Here is a 26,824-nt window from a genome sequence, read left to right on the forward strand (position 1 = left end):
CGGCATTTGAACTGTATATTAAGACATTCTGTTTCTTTTCATCTCTACTCTCTATCAAATCAATCTGTTCTAAAGTAAGCTGTGTGTATGTAGTTTTCAAATAAAACTATCGATTTTTATCGTTCAGTCTTGTGCCTGTTCTGGTCATCTGATTGCTGCTATAACGAATCTGCCCTCTGAAGAGTCAGTCATACTACCGCATTGTTTTATTATTTGCTTATAAATTGTTGATTTGCTAGCTAGGTTGTAAATAACTGTTTATTCCTTCTAGGATTAGCTAGTACCAGATTTCCTGTGCAAAATCGATAACTTTAGTTTCTCGATTGTAAATACAATTCGAGATTGCATCATATATGGACCCAGTAAGCTTTCTTTAACGTCGCATTGCTCATAGTCTTTAAGCCTTCGGAAGTGACTATTCCCCGAATGGTGACTGGAGCATGTCGAACGTGATTGGGCTGGCTACCGTATTGTGATAGCGTTGGGGTCTCCTCATCCTATCAATCGGGGAGTGGTGGCAGTGTATTTACCCGATTTCCAGCGCGAAAGTTTTAGTTTACAGATTGTATATACAATCAGGATTGTACATGTATGGGCACCTCCAACCAATCTTAACCGTTTACTACGCACACAGTGAATTTGCCTCCAGCAGTCTCTAGTGCATGAGACCTGCATGGCAACAGTGGCCTAGTAATACGGGATTGGTGAATGTTTGTCCCATTACATATTGTCGGCAGCTGCGCGACCAATCTTTATTGTCATTCTGTTCACCGTACTTCCTGCGCTAACGGGAGCATATTAGACGGGATTGGCACGCTGTCGCCCTTTCTTTCTCCCTCTGACGATCCAGCAACCGGTCTTCGTTGTCCTTCTGCACCCATACTTCCTGCGTACGCTAACGGGAGTAGATGTCGACGGGATCGCGGGGCTGGATTGTTACACTGGGGCACTGTGGCTGCTGCCAGTGGTGAAGCAGGGGCTAAGTGGCTGCTGCTGGCAGTGGTGAGGCAGGGGCTCTGTGGCTGCTGCTGGGCCGCTGGCAGTGGTGAGGCTGGGGCACTGTGGCTGCTGCCAGTGGTGAGGCAGGGGCTATGTGGCTGCTGCTGGCAGTGGTGAGGGAGGGGCTCTGTGGCTGCTGCTGAGCCGCTGGCAGGGGCTCTGTGGCTGCTGCTGGGCCACTGGCTGTGTTGAGGCTAGGGCACTGTGGCTGCTGCTGGCAGTGGTGGTGAGGCTGGGGCACTGTGGCTGGCCTAGCTGGCACCTAACCACTCTGTCTCTCTCCGTCCTAGTCACTCCCGTCCCTACCTACTCCAAGCTAAACCCATATGCGAATGGCGGTGGAGCGAGCCACACTTTGGGTATTATATACCCGATCACGTGACCTGCTCGGCCAATCATAGCTATGGCCACAGCCAGCTAAGCTGTGCAACCATAGCTGTGCAAAAAAGCATCGTCGCCGCTTATTGGCTGCCTGAAGGCACCAATAAGTGAGGGGAGGAGACCGCGCTGTTCGGCCGAGCACCATGAGGTGCTCGGCTGAGTTCGAGCCAAACCCGAACACCCCGATATTCAGGGAAAAACGAACAGTGTCGAGCACTGTTCGATGAACACTAATGTTTACTAGTAAATAGATTATATTCACCTTTCTATTTAGCCCTAGTAAGAATAGATAGAGAATAAGCAGCTTTACAAATAATAAGATGATAGAAGTGGTCATGTTACTGATGTTACTCACATGTGGCATTAGTCACTGTATTGATGTCACTGCTGCAGCCCCCGCTGACAGTCTGTACGGTGACGGTATATTCTCTGCCCGGGGATAATGCTGTGAAGGTGATTTGTGTATTGTTGGTCTGTATTGTGTTATTTACATCTCCTGTTATGTTGATGATATAATAAGACACTTTTCCGGCAGCAGCCATCCAGTTCACCACCAGAGAATTCACCGACCCGTAACTATCCACTGTGACGCCGGCCGCTTGTCCGGGAACTAACAGGAAAAAATGATCATGGTCACAAACAGTAGAAATCGGTAAGCCTTAGTGCAAATAACATTTTCCCTATCCAAATTCCATGTCTTCACGGAGATAAGCTACCTCTTGTTTATGGTTTTAGATTTAAATGTATTTTATCACCCCCCCCCCATTGTAGTAGAAATACCATTTGTTTAATGAAACACTCAGTGCAGCACCTATCCTGGGAGAGTCATTTACTACAGATGGATCACATTACTCAGGCAATGCAACAATTATAGGGAAGCGTACAGTATCAATATGCTTCTTCGCAACACCTTGTCCAATACCGCACAGCATGCCTTGTGTTATGCTAACGGATCTGTCACACCGCACTGCTAACCCGTCTATGTGAGTGTATCATTACAATATAATTGCATTGCTTTTGCCATATAATGATATTATCTGACGCAACCCAACATGTCAGTGAGAATGGTTTATAGCAGCTGATTGTCTTCCTCATCAGTACTTACCTGTACAGGTTGTGTTAGATTCCGGATCTGACTCTGTGACCCCATCAGCAGCTCTTGTATAAACAGTGAATGTATATGTCTCTCCTGGGGTCAGACCCGTTATTGTAGCCAATTCACTGGTCACTGTCATATTACTGATGAACACAGGCCACAATGTGATATTTGTCTGCACTCTGTAGCTGTACGAGTTCTGATATTCATCAGGTTGGGCCCATCTCAGAGACACAGAACTGGTATCCTTGGCAGTGATCTGTGGCGATTTCACAGGCAATGGCTCTGGAGATAATGAGAAAAATGTTCTATATTTTATATTTGTAAAGCCATTCCACAGAAACTACCACCGTTTTTTATTTTTTTTTTTAATGTTTTTTTTAGGGGGGCGGGGGTTAGAGACAGGGATGCTCGGATGTGGATCACGGTCATTTTTTCACTATCCGCTTCTGGTATTTTGTCGCCGTGGATGAATTTTCAATCAGTAATCAGACCGTAAATTCCTGAATTCATGATCGTGAAATCGGCGCAGAAGCCGTGGGTTAAGTCATGATTAGCGGAAGTAGGTGGAAGTGACTTCCCTGGGCCAATCAAAGGTCCCCAGCCAGGCCCTAGCAACTAATCACAGGAGGGGAGCTATGCCCTCCCCTCCTGTATATAAAGCGGCAGCCATGATGAAAAGCTCTGTCCTTGCTAAACTCTGGTACTGAGAGGATCATCTCCAGGCCATTGTTGCTTCAGCAAGAGCGTTTTTGGTGTTATAACCCAGCTTTTTTTTACACCTAACAGTGCTCTAATACTATACTTGTCAGTTGTATTTAGGTAGCTAGCCAGTGAGTGATTACTGAAGTTAGCTGTAGTCATAGTAGTGAGAGAGTGTACTGATTAGTGTGTTTAGTGCAGGCAGGCAGGTTCAGACTGTTTGCACTGCTCACCTGTATTCAGCTCATTAGCCAGTCATACACTTCAGTTACTACTTACCGACAGTCACACTGCCCCTGCCAGTTCTGTTCATTCAGTAAGTTTTGTGAGTGACATTGTACTGTTCTCACTGCTCACTGGTATTATTCATCTCATTTGGCAGTGATTCCCTTCAGTTACATTGTACTGTGCTCACAGCTCACTGGTATTATTCAGCTCATTTTTGATGGACATCATGACTGCATCTCAGGCCTCTGCTGTGAGCAGCACGCCAAGCAGCAGCAGCCTACGCCCCACGCTTGCAGTGACATCCACCCCAGCACCCAGTGGTCAGCAGCCCTCCCAGAATGGCCGCGTTCTGTCCCTCAGTCCGGCATCTGGGAACATACTGATGGATAAAGCTCAGGACATACTGGGGACTGATATGGAGAAGATTGAGCTAGGGCCAGAATCACAACTGCTCTTGGACGATGTTGATGAAGAAAGGTCTATGTCTGGGGATGTAGGGGCAGAAGAGGAGGTGGGGGAGTCAGAGGAAGAGCTTCATCCTGATGATGACGATGATGACGTTGTGGACCGTACATATGTGCAGTCTGAGTCCGCAGAAGAATGCTCAGAGCAGGATGATGAGTCACCTAGGCAAAGATTATACCAAAAGCACAAAGCAATGACCTCAAAGAAACCGCACCAAAACAACATATATCAGAAAACAATATACAATCCTGTATTGAAATTACAAACATTAAAAACCATTAAAACATGGTGGGGGATGTATAAACCCACAGTATCGGAGAACCGGAGGAAATACAAAGTGCTAGTGACAAACATGATGATCCTCAAATTAGCATAAACATGTCACTTAGCGTGCATCAAATATTGTGACACATACAAAACCATACAATGATTTAAACCACTTGTGCAAATAGCATCAATAAATCATTATAATACACAAAGTAGGTAAAGAAGAGAAGTGTAAAAACACCAAAGAGGCGAACAAACTCCTGAAAGGTAGTAATATATAACCAGGATAGAAAAGCAGAAATCAATCACATAGTGATGATCACAGTAGTGAAGCAATGCAGTGAAATCAATTCAGTGAATATTACAGACTGTGTAAAGAGTAGAAGGTAGAGTGTGGTCAACAAACAAGTAGAAAGGATCCTACCGGTACAGTGTCTCCAGGGGTCCCCACCGCCGCCATCGCGATTCACCACGTATACCGTGGCTTTTTCAAATGTTTAATGTTTGTGTAATGAATAGCGGAGATGCTGCCGCGTGGGCAAGCGGCATGGCGGCTATCTCCGCATTCCAGCTGGCGGCCTCTGCCGTGCAGCAACATGCGGCTGGTTCGCCTGGTCCTTCGGGTGCACACAGATTGAGAGCTACGCGCGTGCCAGGCGACAGGACCTTTATGCTAGCAGAAGGGGAGTCAGCTGATCATGCCGATCAGCTGATCCCAGCTAGGCTCCGGATTGGCTGAGTGACTGGGGCGGGGCTGCTGAGAACTCTGGGTACTTATAGGACTTGCTTGTCAGTTGCAAGTTGTCTGCTGTTGCGAATGCTTACTTGTGAGCACTCAGACCTCAGTCAGATCTTACAGTGTGTTAGAACCAGCCGGAGCTGGGAATTCACACTTAGTCAGATTCCGTTGATAGCCTCTATTGTATTATTGTATTGTGTATATAATAGACTAGTTCCAAGGTGTTGATACCAAGGACCTCACACCTAAGACTAGGAGATTGCTGTTTTGCTACTGTTATCTACTAGACTAGTTCCCATGTGTTGATACCAAGGACCTCACACCTAAGACTAGGAGATTGCTGTTTTGCTACTGTTATCTACTAGACTAGTTCCCAGGTATTGAGACCAAGGACCTCACACCTAAGACTAGGATTGAGAGATACTGTTACCCTTCTGGCTGTCACTCATTCCTTGGGTGATCAGTCTTACTGTTCTACTCGTGACACTAACTCTCGAGGTGTCCATTAGCTGCAAGGGCTACCTGCTCCTTAGGAAGACCATCTTGCAGTTCAGTCAGTGGTTTCTACACCTTAGGAGTCCACTGGCTGCAGTGCAGTCTGATTCCCAATCCATCAGGGAATCCTTGGTTGCAGTACAATCTGTATCTCCTCCTCTTTAGGTCAGCTTCAGCACAGTTAGTGACCACATGCCCCTCAGGGGTCCACTGGCCGCAGTGCAGTCTGATTCTCAATCCATCAGGGAATCCTTGGCTGCAGTAGTGTCTGTATCTCCTGCTCCTCGGGAGATAACCTTTCCTTACTGTTGCACCAAACACGTTACCACATTGGGTGTCCTGTGTCAAGCTATACTAGTATTATTGGTGATTCTGCAGATCGCTACATAATCAGGTATAGCATCTGTATTATTGGTGATACTGCAGATCACCAATAATCAGAAATATCTGTGTTGCTGACACCAATCGTTACAGATTGTAATTTCAATAAAGGATGGTATATTGTTTTCTGATATATGCTGTTTTGGTGCGGTTTCTTTGAGGTCATTGCTTTGTGCTTTTGGTATGGTATCTGAATTTTTGACCGTTCTGCACATTACAGACCCATCACCTTTTTTATATATATAGGGTGGCATATTGATTATAGTGGATGGTGCTCCCCATGTTGTATTCTGTTTGACATGCCTAGGCAAGGATATCGCCATATGTCAGGCAGGGGCAGGTGCAGCAGTGGGTGTGGAAGTAGACAGGACACTGCTACAGCCATGCAACCCCCAAACACAGAGATTGCCGCTGCACCCTCTGCTAGCGGTAGCGTTTGGGGCCACAGGTCACTGAAGTCCGTGTTAAGGACGTTTTTTTAAGTATTAAGCCAAGACAAAACCTATGCATTTTGTACCTTATGCAGTAAAAAATTGAGCCATGGGAAAAACGTGTCCAAGATGGGTACCTCATCCCTCCAGGGCCACCTGAAGAGCTCCCACTGCCATCAGTATGAGGAGATCAAGAGGAGGCAGGCACTGCAAGCAGGGGGTTCTCAGAGCACAAGTCCCACCACCGCAGCCGCATTATCCCTCCCTCAGGGTCGTATTCCTCCTCCAGTGCTCCCTCGGCTACTCAGGACACAGATAGGCTGGCAGCCAGTCCTCATCATTGTCCTCATCAGTTTCCCCTGCAGCACATCGTCGTCAGACCCTGCTGAGCGTCACCTTTCAGGGTCTGACCAAGCCTCTGCCTCCAAATAACAGGCAAATCCATAAATTCCTGAAAAGAAAAAACATGGATGTCTGGCACCGTAGCTTTAATGCAAAAAACAGCAGGTGTACAAGCAGATGTAAGACATTCGTGTTCACAAAAGCATGTGTCCGTGAAAAGTAGAGGTACTTATCGTGCTCTGCTGGAGTGGGGAGGCAGCTGTGGGCGCCAGAGGGTGCACGGCCTTACGACCGTTTCGCAATGGGGTAAACCTTGCTTCCTCGGAGGCTAATGTGTCTTACATCTGCTTGTACACCTGCTGTTTTTGCATTAAAGCTACAGTGCCAGACATCCATGCTTTTTCTTTTCAGAGATTTTGCAATGTTCTGCTTACTGCTGTCTTGAGCACGTGGCTCCTGCTGGAGCTTTACACCTATAGCAAGCCACCTTTATAGCATCCACAGTCTTTTTACTGAGTGCCTGCCTCTTTTCTGTTAGATTGCACTTGGAATCCATAAATTAAATGGCTTGCTGACCCGGGCCATGGCATCACAGCTCCTTCCCTACTCCCTGGTGCAGGAGGGGAGTGATATGTGGATGCTGCAGCAGTTTGGCATCCCCGAGTGGCAGATCCCCAGTCACCACTATTTCTCAAGGAAAGCCATCCCAGCACTCCACAAGTTTGTGGTGGAAAACGTGACCCGTTCGCTCGACTGAGCGGGTCCACGTCACCATGGACTCTTGGAGTAGCCAATTTGGGACAGGTCGCTACCTGTCCTTTACAGGGCACTGGGTGACACTACTGGAAGGAAGAGAGGACAAGAGCACACCAGTCCAGTTGGTAATGCTACCACGAGGGATCAGGGGGATGCAGCAAGCTCCTCTCATCCCACTTCCTCCACACCGGCAAGCAAGCCTGCCTCGGCAGCAGCAGCGCCAAGCCTTGGCACTGCCAAGCGCTGCTGAAATTAGTGACCCTGGGGAAGGAAAAACGTACGGCCCCCAAAGTCCTGGCCGCCCTCAGAAAGCAGGAGCAGAGGTGGCTGACCCCCAGAGGCCTGGAAGTGGGGTATGTGGTGGCCGATACCGGGGCCAACCTGGTGGCCGCAGTATAGCAGGGAAACCACCAGCACATCCCCTGCTTGGCCTATGTTCTCAATATTGTGGTGCAGCACTTCCTGTACACCTATTAGGGGATAAGCAACCTGCTGCAAGATGCCCGGGAGGTGGTACGCTTTTTCTGCCACTCAGCCACTGCCTCTGCACTCCTGTCCAGCATACAGCGGCAATATGGCAAGCCATACCACCTGATAATTGATGTGCCAACTCACTGGAATTCAACTCTGGCCATGTTGGAGCAGCTGTGTCAGCACAGGCTGGCTCTTAGGGCCTACATGTTTGACCCAAGTGTCCCCAGCAACCAGCAAGTCGCCATCATCACTGCAACTCAGTGGACACTGATGCAGCAAGTATGCCTGGTGCTGAGTCCCTTCCTGGAGGCAACCAAGATGGTCAGCGAGGAGCAGGCCTCCGTGTGTCAGTGGGTGCCCATGGTTTGCCTGCTGGACCAGGCAATGTGCAATTTGATCGAACATGGGGAGGCAGTCCTGAGGATAAGGAGCAGATGGCAGCACAGTCCAGCTCACAGGAGGGCTCACAGGTAGTGGAGGTGGAGGAGTTGGAGGTCCCTAACCAGAATGATGAGGAGGAGGTGCAGAGAGCTGCTGGCGTTGTACGGGGATGGCGGCTTGGGGAGGAGGACACGGCACAGGAAGAGGACAGGCATGTGATATGGGACAACGACGACAATGAAGATGTTGTTCCCAATGCCCACTTGTTCCCCATGGCTGTGCACATGTTGCACTGCCTTCGCAGGGACCCCCAGGTGATCCAGATGCGTTCAAGGGAGGACATCTGGATCACCTTGATGCTGGACCCACATCTGAAGGGGAAGCTGGGAGAGTTCATGATGCCATCCACCACCGAGCAACGCACAACGGAGTTGCAGGAGGCCCTTGTGCGCAGACTACTGGAAGCATTTCCCCAGCCTTCCACCCCCACTGTAACTGCTCTGCTAACCCAGCAACACGTGCCTGACGCCACCACCAGCAGCACAACCACCACCACCACCAGCAGCAGCAAATGGCGCCCCGGAGACCTGAAGAGCCTAAGCAAGAGCCTGTATGCAGTGCAGCAGCCCAGAGCAGAGGTGCCAGCCACAGCATCCACCTCCAACCAGCACCAGCAGTGACTGACCAGCATGGTGGCTGACTACATGGGGTCATTCAGCGGGCTCAATGACACAGACAGCCCCATGGACACCTTGGAGTACTGGGTCAAGAGATTGGACATCTGGAGGGAGCTTGCCCAGTATGCCCTGGAACTCCTGTCCTGCCCCCTTCCAGTGTCCTCTCAGAGAGATGCTTTAGTGCAGCTGGTGGCGTGGTCACCGAGAAGCGGTCTCGGCTCTCCCACGCCTCTGTGGACAAACTCACCTTCCTGAAAATCAACCAGGCCTGGGTGGAATGTGAGTTCCTGGCCCCTATTGTTGGACACAGGGGGACATGAAGTGACTGCTGCAAGTTACAACAATCTGTCTGCCAGGGTTCATTTTTGGGCTGTGGTACTATCAGTGAGTTGCCATGGTCCTTCTGTGCTGCTGAACTGACCGGCCGCTTTGTCCTCCTGACTCAGTCGCTACTACACTCTGCGTTCAGACTGCCCGGGTCCACTGACCCATCAAATTTTTTGGGCAGCACTATTACACTGTGGTACTACCAGTGAGTTGCCATGGTCCTTCTGTGCTGCTGCACTGAACGGCCACTTTGTCCTTCTGACTCAGTCACTATTAAAGTCTGCGTTCACGCTGCCCAGGTCCACTGACAACTCTGCTGTTATGTCATTGCTATATCGCTGCAAAAAATAAAATAAAATTATAAAAACCTCTCTGGGCCTTTTTGGCGTCAGTCAGCCACTGATCCTCCTCCAGTGGTACCATCACCGCCAAGTGCCATTGGGACTCACCTTCACCTCTGTGATTGCTTAAAGTGTATTTCCCTGCTTAAAACCACTTATTAGCAATTAATAGCCCCATTTAAAGTGTTGATTTCACTTTAAAATCCATTTTCTCAAAAACAAAAACATATTTTTGGAATTCTTTTAAGTTGTAGCCCCTTATCACCTTGGTAACCCATGCAATTTGGGTGATTGTAGCATGTATGGGGGCTTTGTTATTAACGTTAAAAGAAAATCCGGATCCGGACATGGATCTGGCCGTGATCGTGTCATTCACGACCGAAAATCGGCGTCGTGGCATGGACGCGTATCATAATCCAGAACCAATCACACCGGAGGTGGATTTTTTATAACGGCCGTGGTTGCCGGATTTGTGGATTGAGACATCCGAGCATCACTAGTTAGAGACACTTTTCATTTGTTTTTATAGTGACCAAACATCAGTCACCTGATAAGTTATAACAAAAATACACAGAAAAAACAATTCTCATTACTGGTTCTACCAATACAATGAAGAACAGGTTGTCAAAGAGCACACATGATCACAAAGAAATGATCTATTGAACTGCAACCGTCTCATAAAATGGAACTAGAAAGTACATTATTATTATTATTATTTAGTATTTATATAGCGCCGACATCTTACGCAGCGTACAGAGAATATAGTCTTTTCACTAACTGTCCCTCAGAGGAGCTCACAATCTAATCCCTACCGTAGTCATATGTCATTGTATGTATCATGTAGTTTATTTATTGTAGTCTAGGACCAATTTAGGGGGAAGCTAATTAACTTATCTGTATGTTTTTGGGATGTGGAAGGAAACCGGAGTGCCCGGAGAAAACCCATGGAGACACAGGGAGAACATATAAGCTCCTTGCAGATGTTGCCCTGGCTGGGATTAGAACCGGGGACCCAGCACCATGATCCATGATACCCATAAACAGAGAAAGTAGTGGTACACAGTGGCGTAACAAAAAGGGCCTGCAGCCCCTGCCATCACGGGGGGCCTGCTCAGGGCCATTTTGGGGGGCTGGAGGGGTTGCAGCATGATGGGAAAGCCATGCTGCACATCGGCGGGGAGGGGGGACGGTCCCCCCCTCCCTCACCTCGGGTTCTCCCCTCTGCGCTCCCCTCCAGCAGCAATACGATTGTGTGTGCAGCGGTGGGGCAGCGGCAGATACATACCTTCTGTGAGCTCCAGCATGGACTTTTCTCCCTCTAGGGTCTGACGCGACTTCCTGTTTATACAGGAAGTCGCGTCGGAGGCTAGAGAGAGCCTCCCCGCCGATGTGCAGGGGCCCCAGGGGGGGGGGTGCTCATGTGACGTCACACACATGCGCGGAGAGTGCCCGGCAACGGGAGCGCGATCTAGGACGTGCTCCGCCGGGCCAGCGCAGACATACTACTCCGGGTCATTGCGACCCAGAAGTAGTAAGAGCCACAGCGACATGACAGGTTGGGCAGCCGAACAGTTCGGCTGGAGTTCGGCTAACAGTTCGCCCAACTCTAATGATAATAAGGCACATGAAAACTTATCACATCAATCAGTATTTTAAGTGTTAATTCACTAAAGAAGCTTACCATATTAACATGTAGTAATAAGCTTTCACAGTGAGAGTGTTGTCTTATCAATTCACCTCTGTAGTTATTCTTACATGCAGTAGATAGGAAGGGGAGGAGCACACACAGGCAGGATGCATCTCCACCCCTCCTGCTGCCAGGATGCTAACAGTAGTGGCATTCCTAGCATTGAGCGGCAGTAGCAGCCCGCCCCGGCTGTCTTCATGGTTGGAGAAGTGACACCCGGAGCCCTGTGCAGCCGCCCCTGTGCTTTCCTTAGAATACACTGCGGCCTAAGGTCTTGAGCTGGACTGCCCCCCTGTGTTTCCCTCCCATCGGACCTGCAGATCAGCGCAGCGAGCAGGGACACACCTCCGATCAGCGTGGGGTCCGACGAACAGAGCAGTGCAAAGTATCCCCGACTACTTCATATGTGGAAATGACATCACTCCTCATCTCCTGCATTTGAACTGACTCGCACGGTTGCTGTGCGCCGCTCTGTCAGCCGGGTTCCATGCTGCTCGGAGGTCTGTCCCTGCTCGCCGCGCTGATCTGCAGGTCTGACGGGAGGGAAGGGGAGGAAAGAGAAACACCCTAAATACCTACCTACCTACCCACCCACCTACCTACCCACACACTGCTACCTAGCTAAACCCACACACTGCTACTCATCTACATACCTACCTAAAACCTACCTAACCATTCTACCTACCTAACCACCCACCCACTACTACTTACCTAAACCCTACCTACCTATCTAACCACCCACACAATGCTACCTACCTACCTAACCACCCACACACTGCTACCTAGTTAAACCCACACACACTGTCTGCTACTCATCTACATACCTACCTAAAACCTACCTAACCACTCTACCTACCTAACCAACCACCCACTACTACTTACCTAAAGCCTATCTACCTATCTAACTACACACACACTGCTACCTACCTACCTAAACCCACATACTGCTTCCTACCAACCTAATACCCCACACACTGCTACCTACCTACCTACCTAAACCCACACGCTGCTACCTACCTACCTACCTAAACCCACACACACTGCTACTTACCCACCAACCCACCCATCCATCACCTGGGGACACCCTACTATCTGTAGTGGAGCATCTTACCACCTATACTGGTGGCAGTTTAACACCTAAACTGGGGGTCACCTTACTACCCATACTGTGGACACTTACCACCTATACTGGGAGAGGGGACCTTACCACCTATACTGGGAACACCTTTCGATCTATACTGTGGACACCTTACCACCTATAGTGGCAGCACTTTACTACCTATACTGGGGGGGGACACCTTACTTACTTATGGGACATCTGGCCACCTATACTGGGGGGTTGGTACCCACATCCTGCTATATAGTGGTGGCTCACCCACATCATGCCATGGCAACACCCACTTTGCCTCAGAGGAGCGTACAATCTAATCCTGTCATAGTGTAATGTCCTGCCATATGATGTATTTATTTAGCGCTGACATCTTCTGCAGCCCGTTACAGAATACATAGTCATGCCACTGGCAGTCCTTAGAGGAGTTCATAATCTAATCCTACCATAGTCCTAGTCTAATGTCCTACCATATTATTATTATGTATTTATGTAGCACTAACATCTTCTGCAGCACATTACAGAGTACATAGTCAAGTCACTGGCTGTCCTCAGAGGAGGTCATAATCTAATCCTACCACAGTCATAGGCTAATGTCCTACCATATTATTATTATGTATTTATATAGCACTGACATCTTCTGCAGCACTTTACAGAGTACATAGTCATGTCACTGACTGTCCTCAACGGAGCTCACACTCTAATCCTGCCATAGTCATAGCCTAATGTCCTACCATATTATTATGTATTTATATAGCACTGACATCTTCTGCAGCACTTCACAGAGTACATAGTCATGTCACTGACTGTCCTCAGAGGAGCTCACACTCTAATCCTACCATAGTCATAGTGTAACGTCCTACCATATTATTATTAATATGTATTTATATAGTACTGACATCTGCAGCAGCACTTGACAGAGTACATAGCCATGTCACTGACTGTCCTCAGAGGAGCTTACAATATAATCCTACCACTGTCTAGCTGTTACGCTTTCTACTTTTCCTTTTTTTTTCCGGGGGCAGGGGGGGTGGGGTATCTACGGATAATCAGCACCAGGCGTCAAATACCCTGGCTAACTGATAGGCTGATAAGGATAGCCAGGGAAGGAGAGACAGAGACAGAGTCTGTGGCTGTGTGTGTGTGGCTGGGTCTGTGTATGTTTCTGTGCCTCTGTGTGTGAATGTGTGTCTGTGTGTGTGTATGCTTGGCGCCTGTCTATCTCTTTCTCTCGATGTGCCTGCTTTGTATATTTTAATTTACATTGCAGTCTGTAGTACCAAGCCACTTGATAAGAGCTCAGGCCAGGTGATACTTTCTCACACACTTTACAGTTGTTATCACTTGTGTTCCTCTCTGTGAATGAACATTCTGTCTTCAACTTTAGAATTACAGTGTGTCATTTAAGGAATGAAACCTTTAGAAATCATTATTTAACCTTCCTGGCGGTAACCCCAAACGTAGTTTGGGGTAAGCCACGCAGGAGGATTTCTCAGGCCCTGCTGGACCGATTTGCATAATTTTTTTTTGCTACACACAGATAGCACTTTGCTAGCTGCATGTGCATACCGATCGCCGCCGCTCCGCACTGATTTGCCACTACCCGCCGCGCCGCCCCCTCACCCCCTCAGACCCCTTGCGCAGCCTGGCCTATAAGCGCCAGGCAGCGCTGAGGGGTGGATTGGGACTCCCAATGACGTCATCCCGCCCATCGCTATGGCGACGGGGGAAGCCCTCCAGGAAATCCCGTTCTTTGAACGGGATTTCCTGATCGCAGATCGCCAGAGGCGATCGAAGCGGGTGGGGGGATGCCGCTGCACAGCGGCTGTCATGTAGTGATCCCTGGGCTCGCTACATGATTAAAAAAAAAAACTGCTGCGCTGCCCCCTGGTCGGTTTTTAAAAGACCACCAGGAGGGTTAACGTAAGGGCAGAATCTTTATTTTAGGATTTGCCTGAGGTAAATTGCTTGGTGAACTGACAGATTTTGGACTTGCCCATCTCCCCATGAGTGATTCTCAGGGTTTTTTTATTTTCAAAAGCAATTCATGAATGGCAGTTGCCCGGTCCAACTGCCAAAATAGTGTGCAGCGAGCAGGGAGGCTGGAGAGCATCATTGTATAAATCTATTTCAAGAGGTGTCGTTATAAAGAATGAAGGCCATGCTGAGAATCCCCCATAAGGAGATGGACTAGCCCAAAACCTGTCGGTAATGTCAGATTTTTACTACCTGCCGTAAGTGACAGCAACAGTAGAAAAATAACGTATGGCTCATTTTACTCTGGAAAAAACATTCTTATTTGTATGTGTTTACATGTATTTTAAATGTTAAGATTTTCGCGATAGTGGTGCTTTAACTGTCATTTACCGCATTTAAAGAGACCCTGAAGCCTGGATAAAATATCTTTTTATTTCAAACAGCTCTTAAGCATGTTTGTCCTAACTAAAATGCTGCATCCCCGCAGCTGAAAACTAAATTAAAGGGGCACTCCACCGAAAAACTGTAGAACTGTAGAAAAGTAATTTATGGATCTGATCATTTCTAATAGACCAGATAATGTATCAAATGTGCAGGTTCAAGAACATTTGGGAAATAGTGATCACAACATGATAACGTTTGATCTGGTGACTGATAGGCCACAGGGCAGCGGGACCACTAAAACTATGAATTTTAGAAAAGCAAAGTTCAATCAAATTAGGCAGGCACTAAGTTTGGTGAACTGGGATAATGTACTACAAGGGGACGACACTGAAGGGAAATGGCAAGCTTTTAAACGTATTCTCAATCAATATTGTAGTATGTATATCCCATATGGAAACAAAATGTCTAGGAATATAAAAAGGCCTCTATGGATGAATAGAAAGGTTAGGGATAAAATGAAGAGGAAAAAGAATGCCTATAAGGTCCTAAAACAGGAGGGGACTGAGGCTGCACTAAGCAATTATAAGGAGTGCAATAAAATTGTAAAAAAGAAATTAGGCTGGCAAAGATCGAAGCTGAAAATCAAATCGCTGGGGATATCAAATCTAACCCAAAAAAGTTTTACAAGTACATCAACTCTAAAAAAAGAAAGGTTGACTGTATAGGAATCCTAAAGGATGAGGGTGGGAACTCAATGGTGGACGACCAAGGTAAGGCAGAGTTATTAAATGCTTTCTTTGCTTCTGTCTTCACAAAGGAAACAGCACTGTTGCAAATTACAGAGGCAGAAGAGTCTCAATCTTCTAACTGTAATATTAAATACTTAACGCAGGAAGAAGTAAAGGCAAGACTAAATAAATTAAAAATAGACAAGGCACCTGGCCCGGATGGCATGCATCCTCGGGTCCTAAGAGAATTAAGTTCAGTTATAGCTAAGTCCCTTTATCTTATCTTTTGTGACTCTCTTGCAACTGGCAGAGTCCCAGTGGATTGGCGTACAGCCCACGTTTTCCCATTATTTAAGAAGGGCAAAAAATCTGATCCAGGAAATTATAGACCTGTAAGCTTAACATCAGTTGTATGCAAACTATTTGAGGGGTTACTAAGAGATACTATACATGACTTCATAGTAGAAAATAATCTTATTTCTCAGCATCAACATGGGTTTACTAAAGACAGGTCCTGTTTGACTAACATGCTCAGCTTTTATGAGGTAGTGAATGCTAATATGGATATTGGGAATGCTGTAGATGTGATATACTTGGACTTTGCAAAGGCCTTCGACACTGTTCCCCACAGAAGTCTGGTGCAAAAGTTGAGGATGCAAGGACTGGGGAAGAGTTTGTGTGCATGGATAGGGAACTGGCTAATGGACAGAGAACAAAGAGTTGTGGTCAATGGATCGTACTCAAAATGGGAGACTGTTAGCAGTGGGGTCCCACAGGGGTCTGTACTGGGTCCAGTGCTCTTCAATTTATTTATTAATGACCTAGTAGATGCAGTAGTGAGCAATGTTGCTATTTTTGCAGATGATACAAAATTGTGCAGAATCATCAACTCTCAGGAAGATAGTGTCATATTGCAACAGGATCTGGATAGGATGGCTATATGGGCACATACATGGCAGATGAAATTCAATGTTGACAAATGTAAAGTCATGCATTTTGGTCGTACCAATGGTCTAGCACCATACAAAATAAATGGGATACAGTTGGGAACATCAAACTTGGAGAAGGACTTAGGAGTACTCATCGACAACAAGTTAAATAATCGTACTCAATGCCAAGCCGCTGCAGCTAAAGCGAACAAAATTTTGGGATGCATTAAAAGGGAAATAAAAACTCGAGATGCTAGCATAATATTGCCCCTGTTTAACTCTCTAGTAAGGCCACATCTGGAATATGGAATTCAGTTCTGGGCACCACATTACAAAAAAGATATTGCAGTTTTAGAGCAGGTGCAGAGACAGAGCTACAAAATTGATACGTGGGATGGAAGGTCTCGCTTACCAAGAAAGGTTAGATAAACTGGGTTTATTTAGTCTAGAGAAAAGACGCCTTAGAGGAGATCTAATTAACATGTATAAATACATTAGAGGGCAATATAATAGCTTGGCGGATGAGCTTTTTGTCCCTAGGCCTTCTCAAAGGACTAGAGGACATGAGCTGCGCATGGAGGAAAAACGTTTTAGCCATTTATTTAGGAAAGGGTTCTTTACAGTAAGAGTGGTTAAGATGTGGAATGCATTGCCACAGGAAGTCGTTATGGCAAACTCTATACCTGCATTTAAAGGGGGCTTAGATGCTTTCCTTGCGTTGAAAGACATCCATGGCTACAATTACTAGGTTATGCCTAATGATGATGATCCAGGGGTTTTATCGGATTGCCATCTGGAGTCAGGAAGGAATTTTTCCCATTTGGGGCTAATTGGACCATGCCTGGTGGGTTTTTTTTCGCCTTCCTCTGGATCAACAGGGGTATGTGGGGGACGGGCTGGAGTTGTACTTTGTACTGGTTGAACTCGATGGACGTATGTCTTTTTTCAGCCAAAATAACTATGTAACTATGTAACTATGGCTCATTTTACTCTGGAAAAAATGTACTTCTTATTTGTATATGTTTGCACATATTTTAAATTTTACAGTTTTTCGCTGTATTGCCCCTTTAATCACGCCAAAATCACTGGGGCACATCGCGGGTCTCCTTCCGTGAGAGGCAGAGCTTTTGGCTGCAGCTCTGCCTTTACACGTGTCCATCTGCGGCGGATCTCCGCCTCTCCCTGCCCCTCTCAGTCTTCTTTCACTGAGAGGGGCGCGGAGAGGTGGAGATACGCGCTGATAGACACGTGTAGAGGCAGAGCTGCAGCTGAAAGCTCTGCCTCCTTAGGACAGCAAAATCCACGACCAAGAAAGTCGTGGATTTTGCCTGGGGTGTTTGGGGTGATTCATTTGGGTTTCAGCTGAGGGGATGCAGCGTTTTAGTTAGGCCAAACATGCTTAGCCACCCTGGCGTTCTGATAAGATCGCCAGGGAGGCTGCGGGAGGGTTTTTTTTAAATTAAAAAAAAACTATTTCATGCAGCCAACTGAAAGTTGGCTGCATGAAAGCCCACTAGAGGGCGCTCCGGAGGCGTTCTTCCGATCGCCTCCGGCGCCCAGAATAAACAAGGAAGGCCGCAATGAGCGGCCTTCCTTGTTTTGCTTACACCGTCGCCATAGCGACGAGCGGAGTGACGTCATGGACGTCAGCCGACGTCCTGACGTCAGACGCCTCCGATCCAGCCCTTAGCGCTGGCCGGAACTTTTTGTTCCCGCTGCGCAGGGCTCAGGCGGCTGGGGGGACCCTCTTTCGCCGCTGCTCGCGGCGAATCGCCGCAGAGCGGCGGCGATCGGGCAGCACACGCGGCTGGCAAAGTGCCGGCTGCGTGTGCTGCACTTTATTTGGCGCAAATCGGCCCAGCAGGGCCTGAGCGGCAGGCTCCGGCGGTACTGGACGAGCTGAGCTCGTCCATACCGCCCAGCTGGTTAAGAGGTTTTTAAAATAAAAACATGATTTTAAGGAGGCTTCAGAGTCTCTTTAAAAGTATACTTTTTTCATTTGAAACTTTAAGGCTTCCTGCACACTGCAAATCCGTTTTCCGATTCCGATTTCCGTTTCCGATTTTAAATTCTGATTTTCCCAGAATACATTCAACAGAAAAACGGATCAAAAAAATGCAGTGTGCAGTAAAGATTAAAAATCGGAGTCGGAATCGGATGTAAAAACGGATTAAAAAACGGAATCGGAAACGCATGCAGTGTGCAAGAGGCCTAAAATAGATTTTCTCAAAAACTGTAAGGTCTTTTTGAAAAAAAAAAATGGCCTCTTGTTCCCCACTGTTCTTCTTAACATATCTGGCAAATTTGGTGTTTCTAGCAGGTAAGGGGGCTTTGCTATTAACTGTTAAAGTCGGCGGGTTTTTCATCACAAATACCAACTCATGATTCATGAATGATTACATACGGTTATTTAACTCAAAACTGCACTCAAGTCGGATATCCCTTTCTACTCGTGATCGTGGTCACGAGTCAATTCGTAAGTGGGTGGAGTTGAATTTGTGATCACTCGAATTCTTGATTGGGGTATCCAAACTCCACTGATTACACATCACACACTGATCAATTCCCATCAGTAACTGCCTTGGGGAGGGGGGGGGGGGGGGGGTGAGGCACTAAAGTCCAATACACTTCCATCCACCCTCCCCCTTGTAAGTTTAAAAAAAAACTTACACCCCTCCCTCACTCCACATCCCTCCTCCATACACAATGTGCTCCTATCCTCTATTATAGACAAGTAAAAGCAAGTAAGGTTCTCCGGGCACCAGAAGGATTTGCAAGTCACCTTTAATAAACTCCCAACACCTTCAGTAGATACATGCAACAAATCTAAGCCTTACAGCTGTTTCACAGGATAAACCTGCTTCTTCAGAGGCAGAAGATACAGGCAGAGATCTATTATAGAAAGTAAGGTCCAGCACTGTTGTTTTCAAACACACTTGTAAATATAGCTTAAATTGCTAGCAGAGCATCATTGCGGAAGCAGGAGATTTGGGCGCATGAGACAAGTGGACAAAAAGGGCGCCCCATTCACTCCCATTATAAATATCGTTTAATGGGCGCCGAACAGGGAAAAAAAGGCGCCGGAGAATATTAACGTTTTACAAACGGCGCCCGGAGATTAAGGTTTTATAACTGTGCTTGTGATGATTTAACTTTACAAAATGAGCCCGTGACGAATAACGTTTATAAAGATACTAAATCACTATTTCTAAAACATTTCTAAAACATTATTATCCACCCAAAAAAATGTACATTTTTATTTTTTTTTATTTATTAATGTTTGTAAAACATTATTATCCATAGGGGGTCTTAGGTTTAGGCACCAACAGGGGGGTCTTAGGTTTAGGCACCAACAGGGGGGTCTTAGGTTTAGGCACCATCTGGGGGGTCTTAGGTTTAGGCACCAACAGGGGGGTCTTAGGTTTAGGCACCAACAGGGGGGTCTTAGGTTTAGGCACCACCAGGAGGGTCTTAGGTTTAGGCACCAACAGGGGGGTCTTAGGTTTAGGCACCAACAGGGGGGTCTTAGGTTTAGGCACCAACAGGGGGGTCTTAGGTTTAGGCACCACCAGGGGGGTCTTAGATTTAGGCACCAACAGGGGGTCTAGGGGTTAGGGATAGGTACAGGGAGGGTTTTTAACAAACGTAAATATAAGTTTCAGTTTAGAAACAGGGAAGATTAACGTTTTAAGAATTGCCGATCTCATACACATTATTTAGTGATTTATAAATTCTTAAAACACTATTTGTAAACGAAATTCTACACAATATTTTTATAAACGATAATACTGCTTATCGTTTACACCACGTGCCCTTTTTTCCCGACGCCCTTTTTTGATGTACGCCATCATTGCATCAGTACAAACAGGGTGATCATGATGTTAACCACTTGAGGACCACAGTGGTGAACCCCCTAAAGACCAGGCCAATTTTAACTAAAATGGCCACTGCAACTTTAAGGCCGCACAACACAGCATACGAGTGATTCCCCCCCCCCCCTTTCCTCACACCAACAGAGCTCTCTGTTGGTGGGGTCTGATCGCCCCCAAGTTGTGTTTTTTTTTTTTTAATAAATATTTATCTGCGTTTTTAAAACAAAATATGCTTTTTTTGTGTTATTCCCTCCTTCCCTCCCTGCATCCAGCCAATCATGCGATCGGCTGTTATAGGCTTCTGCCTATGAGAGCCGATCGCTCTCATGTCCCCCATGGGGACAGCCGTGTCACACGGCTGTCCCCAGTACAGTGCTGCTGCTGATCGCAGCGCTGTACTATGTAAATTGACGGCGATCACGTCGTCTAACAGTCTCCCGAGGGGCAATTGCCACTTGGAGACTGAAGAGGGGGCGGAGCTCCGCCACCCGAGCAGGAGATGTGCGTGCAGCCTGCACGCGGTCTCCTGCAAATCAGAGCCCCAGGACTTGACGCCAATCAGTGTTAGGCGGTCCTGGGGCTGCTGCTGCGACCACGCCCATTGGCGTTAGCCGGTCGGCAACTAGTTAATCTTGCTACGTTTCGAACAAAGAAACACCCACTTACTTGTGACCACCCATCTGGTGACAGCTGTGCTCTGATACCCTCCGACCACCACTGTCACCACTGAGATGGTGTAATTAGTCCCAGTCGTCAGGTTCGGAAGGGTGACAGTCGTTGTATTACTTGTAGTGCTCCCCGCAATGGCAGATGAAGATAAGGAGTTCCAGTAAGTTATATTATAGGACTTTGTCACACCGGCCATATTTGCTGGCTCTCCCCAGGACAAGGCGATGCTGTTGGTCGTAATGCTGGTAAAGCTGATGTTTCCGGGTGCAGTGGGGACTGTAAAACACACAGAGGGAACACAGACAGTTTAGTAGGGCTAAAACACATTCTGTATGGCTTTCATACAATGGATAGGACCTGCATAAGAATGGCTTCACACGTCACATAGAGAGAGACCATTATTCACAACAGAGACAAGCGGATAGACTGACATGTCAGCGGATTCTGTTATAAATGTTAATAACACCCCTATAACTTCAGTTCCCCAAGTGTATTGCCTATGGGGTTATAATTGATTCCTCTCTTTCTTTCATCCCTCACATTCATTCTTTAATCACCTCCTGTCATCTTCAGCTCACATAGCATAAACCTCAATGTTCTACCAAAGCGATGTCACCAACGGCTCCCATAGGAATACAATGTGATCACTATAGCAATGTCACACCTTTATCACACACAGGTCACTTAGGCCCCGTTCACACTTGCGGTTGTCTGCCAAACGGACCGGATGACCTGACCGGATCCGGACCGGATCCGGATCGGAACCGTACAGTTCTGATCCGGATCCGATCCGGATCCGGTCAGGTTGCATCAGGTGTTCATCAGGATGCGATCCGGATCCGTTTGGCAAAAGTTACGTAAAAAACAAAAAAAATGTTGGGGTCTGGGAGGTCAGCAGAAGGGGGACCTGTGGAATCAGGCCCTCCGCTGTTTAGCACTCACCTCCACCTCCAACATGCTGCCAACATCTCCAGCTCGTGCTGCTCCACTCCAAAATGCTTGCCCATGTGTCCCCGATCCAATATCGCCGAAACAATCCTCATAGGAAGTGGGGTAGAACATCCAGATTTTTAGCCAGTGTGTTGTGCGCTATCCGGTTCTCATTGATTTGTATTGGCCGGATGGTGCAGTCCGGCTCCGCCCCGGATACGGCTGCCGGAGGAGCCGGACCAAAAAATAGCGCATGTTGGAACGGACGCCGGAGTCCGGATCTGGTCCGGCTCCGGTCCGGACGAAACGGACGCATGTGAACGGTGGCATAGACTTACATTGCTATGCCGTGCGTCCGTTTCGTCCGTTCCGCATGCGGTGCGGCTCCGGCACGGCGATTCCGGATAGCCACCGCTAATGTGAACCGGGCCTTACTCACCTAGGTTTACGCTTTGTGGATTTTAGATTGTGAATTTAGGCAATTTGCCTTGATAAAGACACTTTCACCCATATGCAACTCACTTTTTCACCAGAGTTTTCTACCAGGAGATATGTTCACAACTGGTAAATAAAATGCCTTATTCGCCATCAGCAATCAAGCAAATGCTCAAAATAAATTGCACATTGCTTTTTCACATACTTTTTGGTACTTTTTACATTGCAAAGTGTTAAAAAATTAATTTAAATCAAAGATGAAAAATGATCCCCTAGGAGAAACTCAGGAGAAAAAGTGAATTGCATATAGCCCCCTGTATATATCATTACGGAGGTGATGGCTCATTATAGAGTTGTTACAACAGGAGACTAGTGATGTCGCGAACCGCAATAGACTTCAATGGGGAGGCGAACTTTGAAAAATAGAAAAAATTATGCTGGCCACAAAAGTGATGGAAAAGATGTTTCAAGGGGTCTAACACCTGGAGGGGGGCATGGCGGAGTGGGATACATGCCAAAAGTCCCGGGGAAAAATCTGGATGTGACGCAAAGCAGCGTTTTGAGGGCAGAAATCACATTGAATGCTAAATTGCAAGCCTAACGTGCTTTAAAACATCTTGCATGTGTATACATCAATCAGGGATTGTAATTAGAGTACTGCTTCACACTGACGCACCAAACTTACTGTGTAACGCACCGCAAACATTTGTTTGCGTAGTGACGGCCGTGCTGGACTGGTGCGCACCGTGGCGAGAGTGTAGGCCGTGGCAGTTTTCAAGCCCATATGGTCGCCGGGCTGTGGTAGCTCAATAATAGAACAACAGTGACTGTCCAGCTGATCAAATTTGGTCTGACCACAATGAAGCAACAACCTTATTATCTTTTGTGTCTCACCCGAGACACTCAAATAGCCGGCGGTCATTGCTTCATTGTGATACGCAAGCACCTTCTCCGCGGCAAGGTAATGATCACGAAAGGGGATGGGCACATGTACATGCCTTTTGTTTTTTTGTTGCAGCCGCCCGCAGTGCAGCCAGAAAAATTAGGCAGGCATGTACACGCACCAGAAAAATTAGTGTAGCGGCCGCTGCTAGCAGCGGCCTTAAAAATTCAGGAATCCGCCTAGAGTCCTGGACCCTGTTGGTGGTGGCAGAGAAGGCAAGTGGCCTGCAGGCAGAGATGCTGTGTGTGGGGACTGACTTAGTCTTCGCTCGTGCAGTAGCCCTCCGTGATCCATTCCTCATTCATTTTGATAAAGGTCAGGTACTGAACACTGTCGTGACTTAGGCGACTTCTTTTCTCAGTGACAATGCCTCCAGCTGCACTGAAGGTCCTTTCTGACAGGACGCTTGCGGCAGGGCAATAGAGAAGTTGGATGGCAAATTAGGACAGCTCTGGCCACAGGTCAAGCCTGCGCAACCAGTAGTCCAAGGGTTCATCGTCGCTGCTCGCAGTGTCTACATCCACACTCAAGGCCAGGTAGTCGGCTACCTGCTGGTCCAGGCGTTGGTGGAGGGTGGATCCGGAAGGACTATGGCAAGGAGTTGGACTAAAGAATGTCTGCATGCCCGACATCACCCTGAGATCGCTGGAGCGTCCTGTCCTTGCCTGCGTGGACTTGGGAGGAGGACGGTTACTGCCAGTGGTACCTTGATTGCGTTGTGCAGCCACATCACCCTTAAACGCATTGTAAAGCATCATCGACAGCTTGTTCTGCAAGTGCTGCATAATTTCCGCCTTCTGTTGAGTTGGTAACAGGTCCGCCACTTTGTGCCTGTACCGAGGGTCTAGTAGCGTGGCCACCCAGTACAGGTCATTCGTCTTGAGTTTTTTGATACGGGGGTCCCTCAACAGGCTGGACAACATGAAAGAGGCCATCTGCACAAAGCTGGATGCAGACGTACTCTCCATCTCCTCTTGCTCTTCCTCAGTGACGAACAATACCACGGGAACGTGGAGCAGCAGAAGACCCCTGTGATGGCTGCCGTGGTTGTTCTTCTTCCGCCAACTCTTCCTCCTCCACGGAAACACCTTTCTCATCATCATCATCAGAGTCTGACTCCTTTCCTTCCACCTATGACTCCTCTTCTTCCTCCTCCTCCCCCCTCTGTGCTGCCGCAGGTGTTGTGGAAACATCGGGTTCAGATGTAAATCGCTCCCACGACTCCTGCTGCCATAACTGTTCTCATTCACGCTCCTCCACAGCTGTATCCACCACTCTACGCACGGCACGCTCCAGGAAGTAAGCGTAGGGGATCAAGTCGCTGATGGTGCCCTCAGCGCGACTCACCAGTTTGGCCACCTCCTCAAAGGGCTCCATGACCCTGCATGCATTTCGCATCAGTGTCCAGTTGTTGGGCCACAACATCCCCATTTTCCCAGATTGTGTCCTTGTACTGTAATGATACAGGTACTGGGTGACGGCGTTCTCCTGGTCTAGCAGGCGAGAGAACATCAGCAGGGTGGAATTCCAGCGAGTCGGGCTATCGCAAATCAGGCGTCTCACCGGCAAGTTGTTTCTACGCTGAATGTTCGCAAATCGTGCCATGGCCGTGTAAGACCGCCTGAAATGCCCACACAACTTCCTGGACTGCTTCAGGACGTCCTCTAAGCCTGGGTACTTGGACACAAATCTTTGCACGACCAGATTCAGCACATGTGCCACGCAGGGTACATGTGTCAGCTTTCCCAAATTCAACGCGGAAATGAGATTGCTGCCGTTGTCACACACCACGTTGCCGATCTCAAGCTTGTGCGGGGTCAGCCATTGCTCCACCTGTTTGTTAAGAGCAGCCAGGAGAGCTGCTCCAGTGTGACTCTCAGCTTTGAGGCAAGACATGTCTAACACTGCGTGACACCGTCGTACCTGGCATGCAGCATAGGCCCTGGGGTGCGGGGGCTGTGTAGCTGGAGAGGAGATCGCGGCACCAGCCAAGGAGGAGGATGACGACAGCGAAGAGGTGGTAGCAGGCGGAGAGGAGGTGGCTGGAGGCCTGCCTGCAAGCCGTGGAGGTGTGACAAGTCGGTCCTCTGCGCAGCCACGTACTCCCTGCTTGCTGCCATCGGTCACCAGGTTGACCCAATGGGCTGTGTACATAATGTAGCGGCCCTGCCCGTGCTTGGCAGACCAGGCATCCGTGGTCAGGTGGACCCTTGACCCAACGCTCTTTGCAATAGATGACACCACTTGCCTCTCAACTGCACGGTACAGTTTGGGTATGGCCTTTTGTGAAAAATAATTTCGGCCTGGTATCTTCCACTGGGGTGTACCAATGACCACAAACTTCCGGAAAGCCTCTGACTCCACCAGCTTGTATGGTAATAGCTGGCGAGCCAATAGTTCAGCCACGCCAGCTGTCAGACTCCGGGCAAGAGGGTGACTGGCAGACATTTGCTTCTTATGCTCAAATACTTCCTTTACAGACAGCTGGGTACTGCTGTGGGCAGAGGAGAAGGAACCGCTCAAGGGAAGAGGCGGTGTGGAGGAGGGTGGCTGTGAAGGTGCAAGGGAGAAAGCGGATAAAGACGATACACCTGAAGGAGTAAGAGGAGAAGGAGGGTGGCTTGTCTTTTGGGTGCTGCTTTTCCTCAGGTGTTCTTGCCATAGCTGTTTGTGCCTTTTCTCCAGGTGCCTTCGTAAGGCACTTGTCCATACGTGACAGTTGGCCTTTCGACGGCTCAATTTTTGCTGGCAGAGACAACAGATGGCTTTGCTCTGATCTGAGACACACGTTAAAAAATTTCCAAACCGCTGAGCCCCCCTGGGGTGATGGCGCTACGGTGGCATCAGCAGCTGACGTTGAAGGGCATGTTAGCTGGGTGTCCATAGCTGGCAATACATGGCACCGGACACTGCCCCCAGCTGTTTCTGAGGATGAGCTCCCTCTGCTTCTATCATGGAGTCGTCTCCTCCTACTCCTCTCTGACTCCCCCTCTGAACTGTCCCCCTGGTCATCTCCTCTACTGGGAACATACGTGGCATCCGTATAATCGTCACCATAATCCTCCTGCCCAGCTTCGCTTTCCTCAGACACCTCCTCAACTGCACCAACTTCAGGTGGTTCATCATCCCCCTCCTCACACGTTACATCCATACTATCGCCACCTAACTCAGACGTAGGAGGTGGTGTACCTGCGCCTTCTTCTTGTTGTTGCAGTAGTGGCTGTGAAACAGTGATTTCACCACCACCAAATAACTCCTGCGAAGTGTCAAATGCAGCGGATGTGGTGCTTGTTGTAGCGCTGGTGGCTGCGGGAGATGAGGTGTTCTGTGTTAAAAACTCAAGCACGTCCTCACAATTTTGGGAAGTGATGGCACGTGCCTTCTTCTGAGCACTGTATTTTGGGACAGGTCCGCACGAAATCACAGCAACACCACCTCGCACAGACCTGCCGGTGCCTGGTGGCCTTCCTCTGGGTCTGCCTCTACCTCTTCCTCTACCTGGTTTGTCCATTTTGTCCATCTCGGGGGGATGCTAGGTATATGCAGTGAGCTGGGTTCACGCAACACAACAGGTAGTTATATGCAGTGAGGTGGGTTCACTGAACAATAAAGGTAGTTATATGCAGTGAGATGGGTTCACTCAACACAACAGGTAGTTATATGCAGTGAGGTGGGTTCAC

The 26,824-nt window shown here is 48.1% G+C and overlaps 1 protein-coding gene across 1 annotated transcript in view; it reads right to left on the reverse strand.

Annotated features, from left to right (window-relative positions):
* Positions 1-26,824, reverse strand: part of LOC137537964 (receptor-type tyrosine-protein phosphatase beta-like) — a 421,053-nt gene that overhangs the window by 209,154 nt on the left and 185,075 nt on the right. Inside the window, exons 22-24 of the mRNA XM_068259888.1 lie at positions 20,834-21,112; positions 2,486-2,761; positions 1,736-1,990 (exon numbers count right to left, since the gene is read on the reverse strand). Coding sequence (XP_068115989.1) covers positions 1,736-1,990; positions 2,486-2,761; positions 20,834-21,112 — 810 coding nt within the window. The remainder of the gene's footprint in view (positions 1-1,735; positions 1,991-2,485; positions 2,762-20,833; positions 21,113-26,824) is intronic.

The sequence above is a fragment of the Hyperolius riggenbachi genome, chromosome 11 (genome assembly GCF_040937935.1).
Source record: "Hyperolius riggenbachi isolate aHypRig1 chromosome 11, aHypRig1.pri, whole genome shotgun sequence".
Lineage (NCBI taxonomy): Eukaryota > Metazoa > Chordata > Amphibia > Anura > Hyperoliidae > Hyperolius > Hyperolius riggenbachi.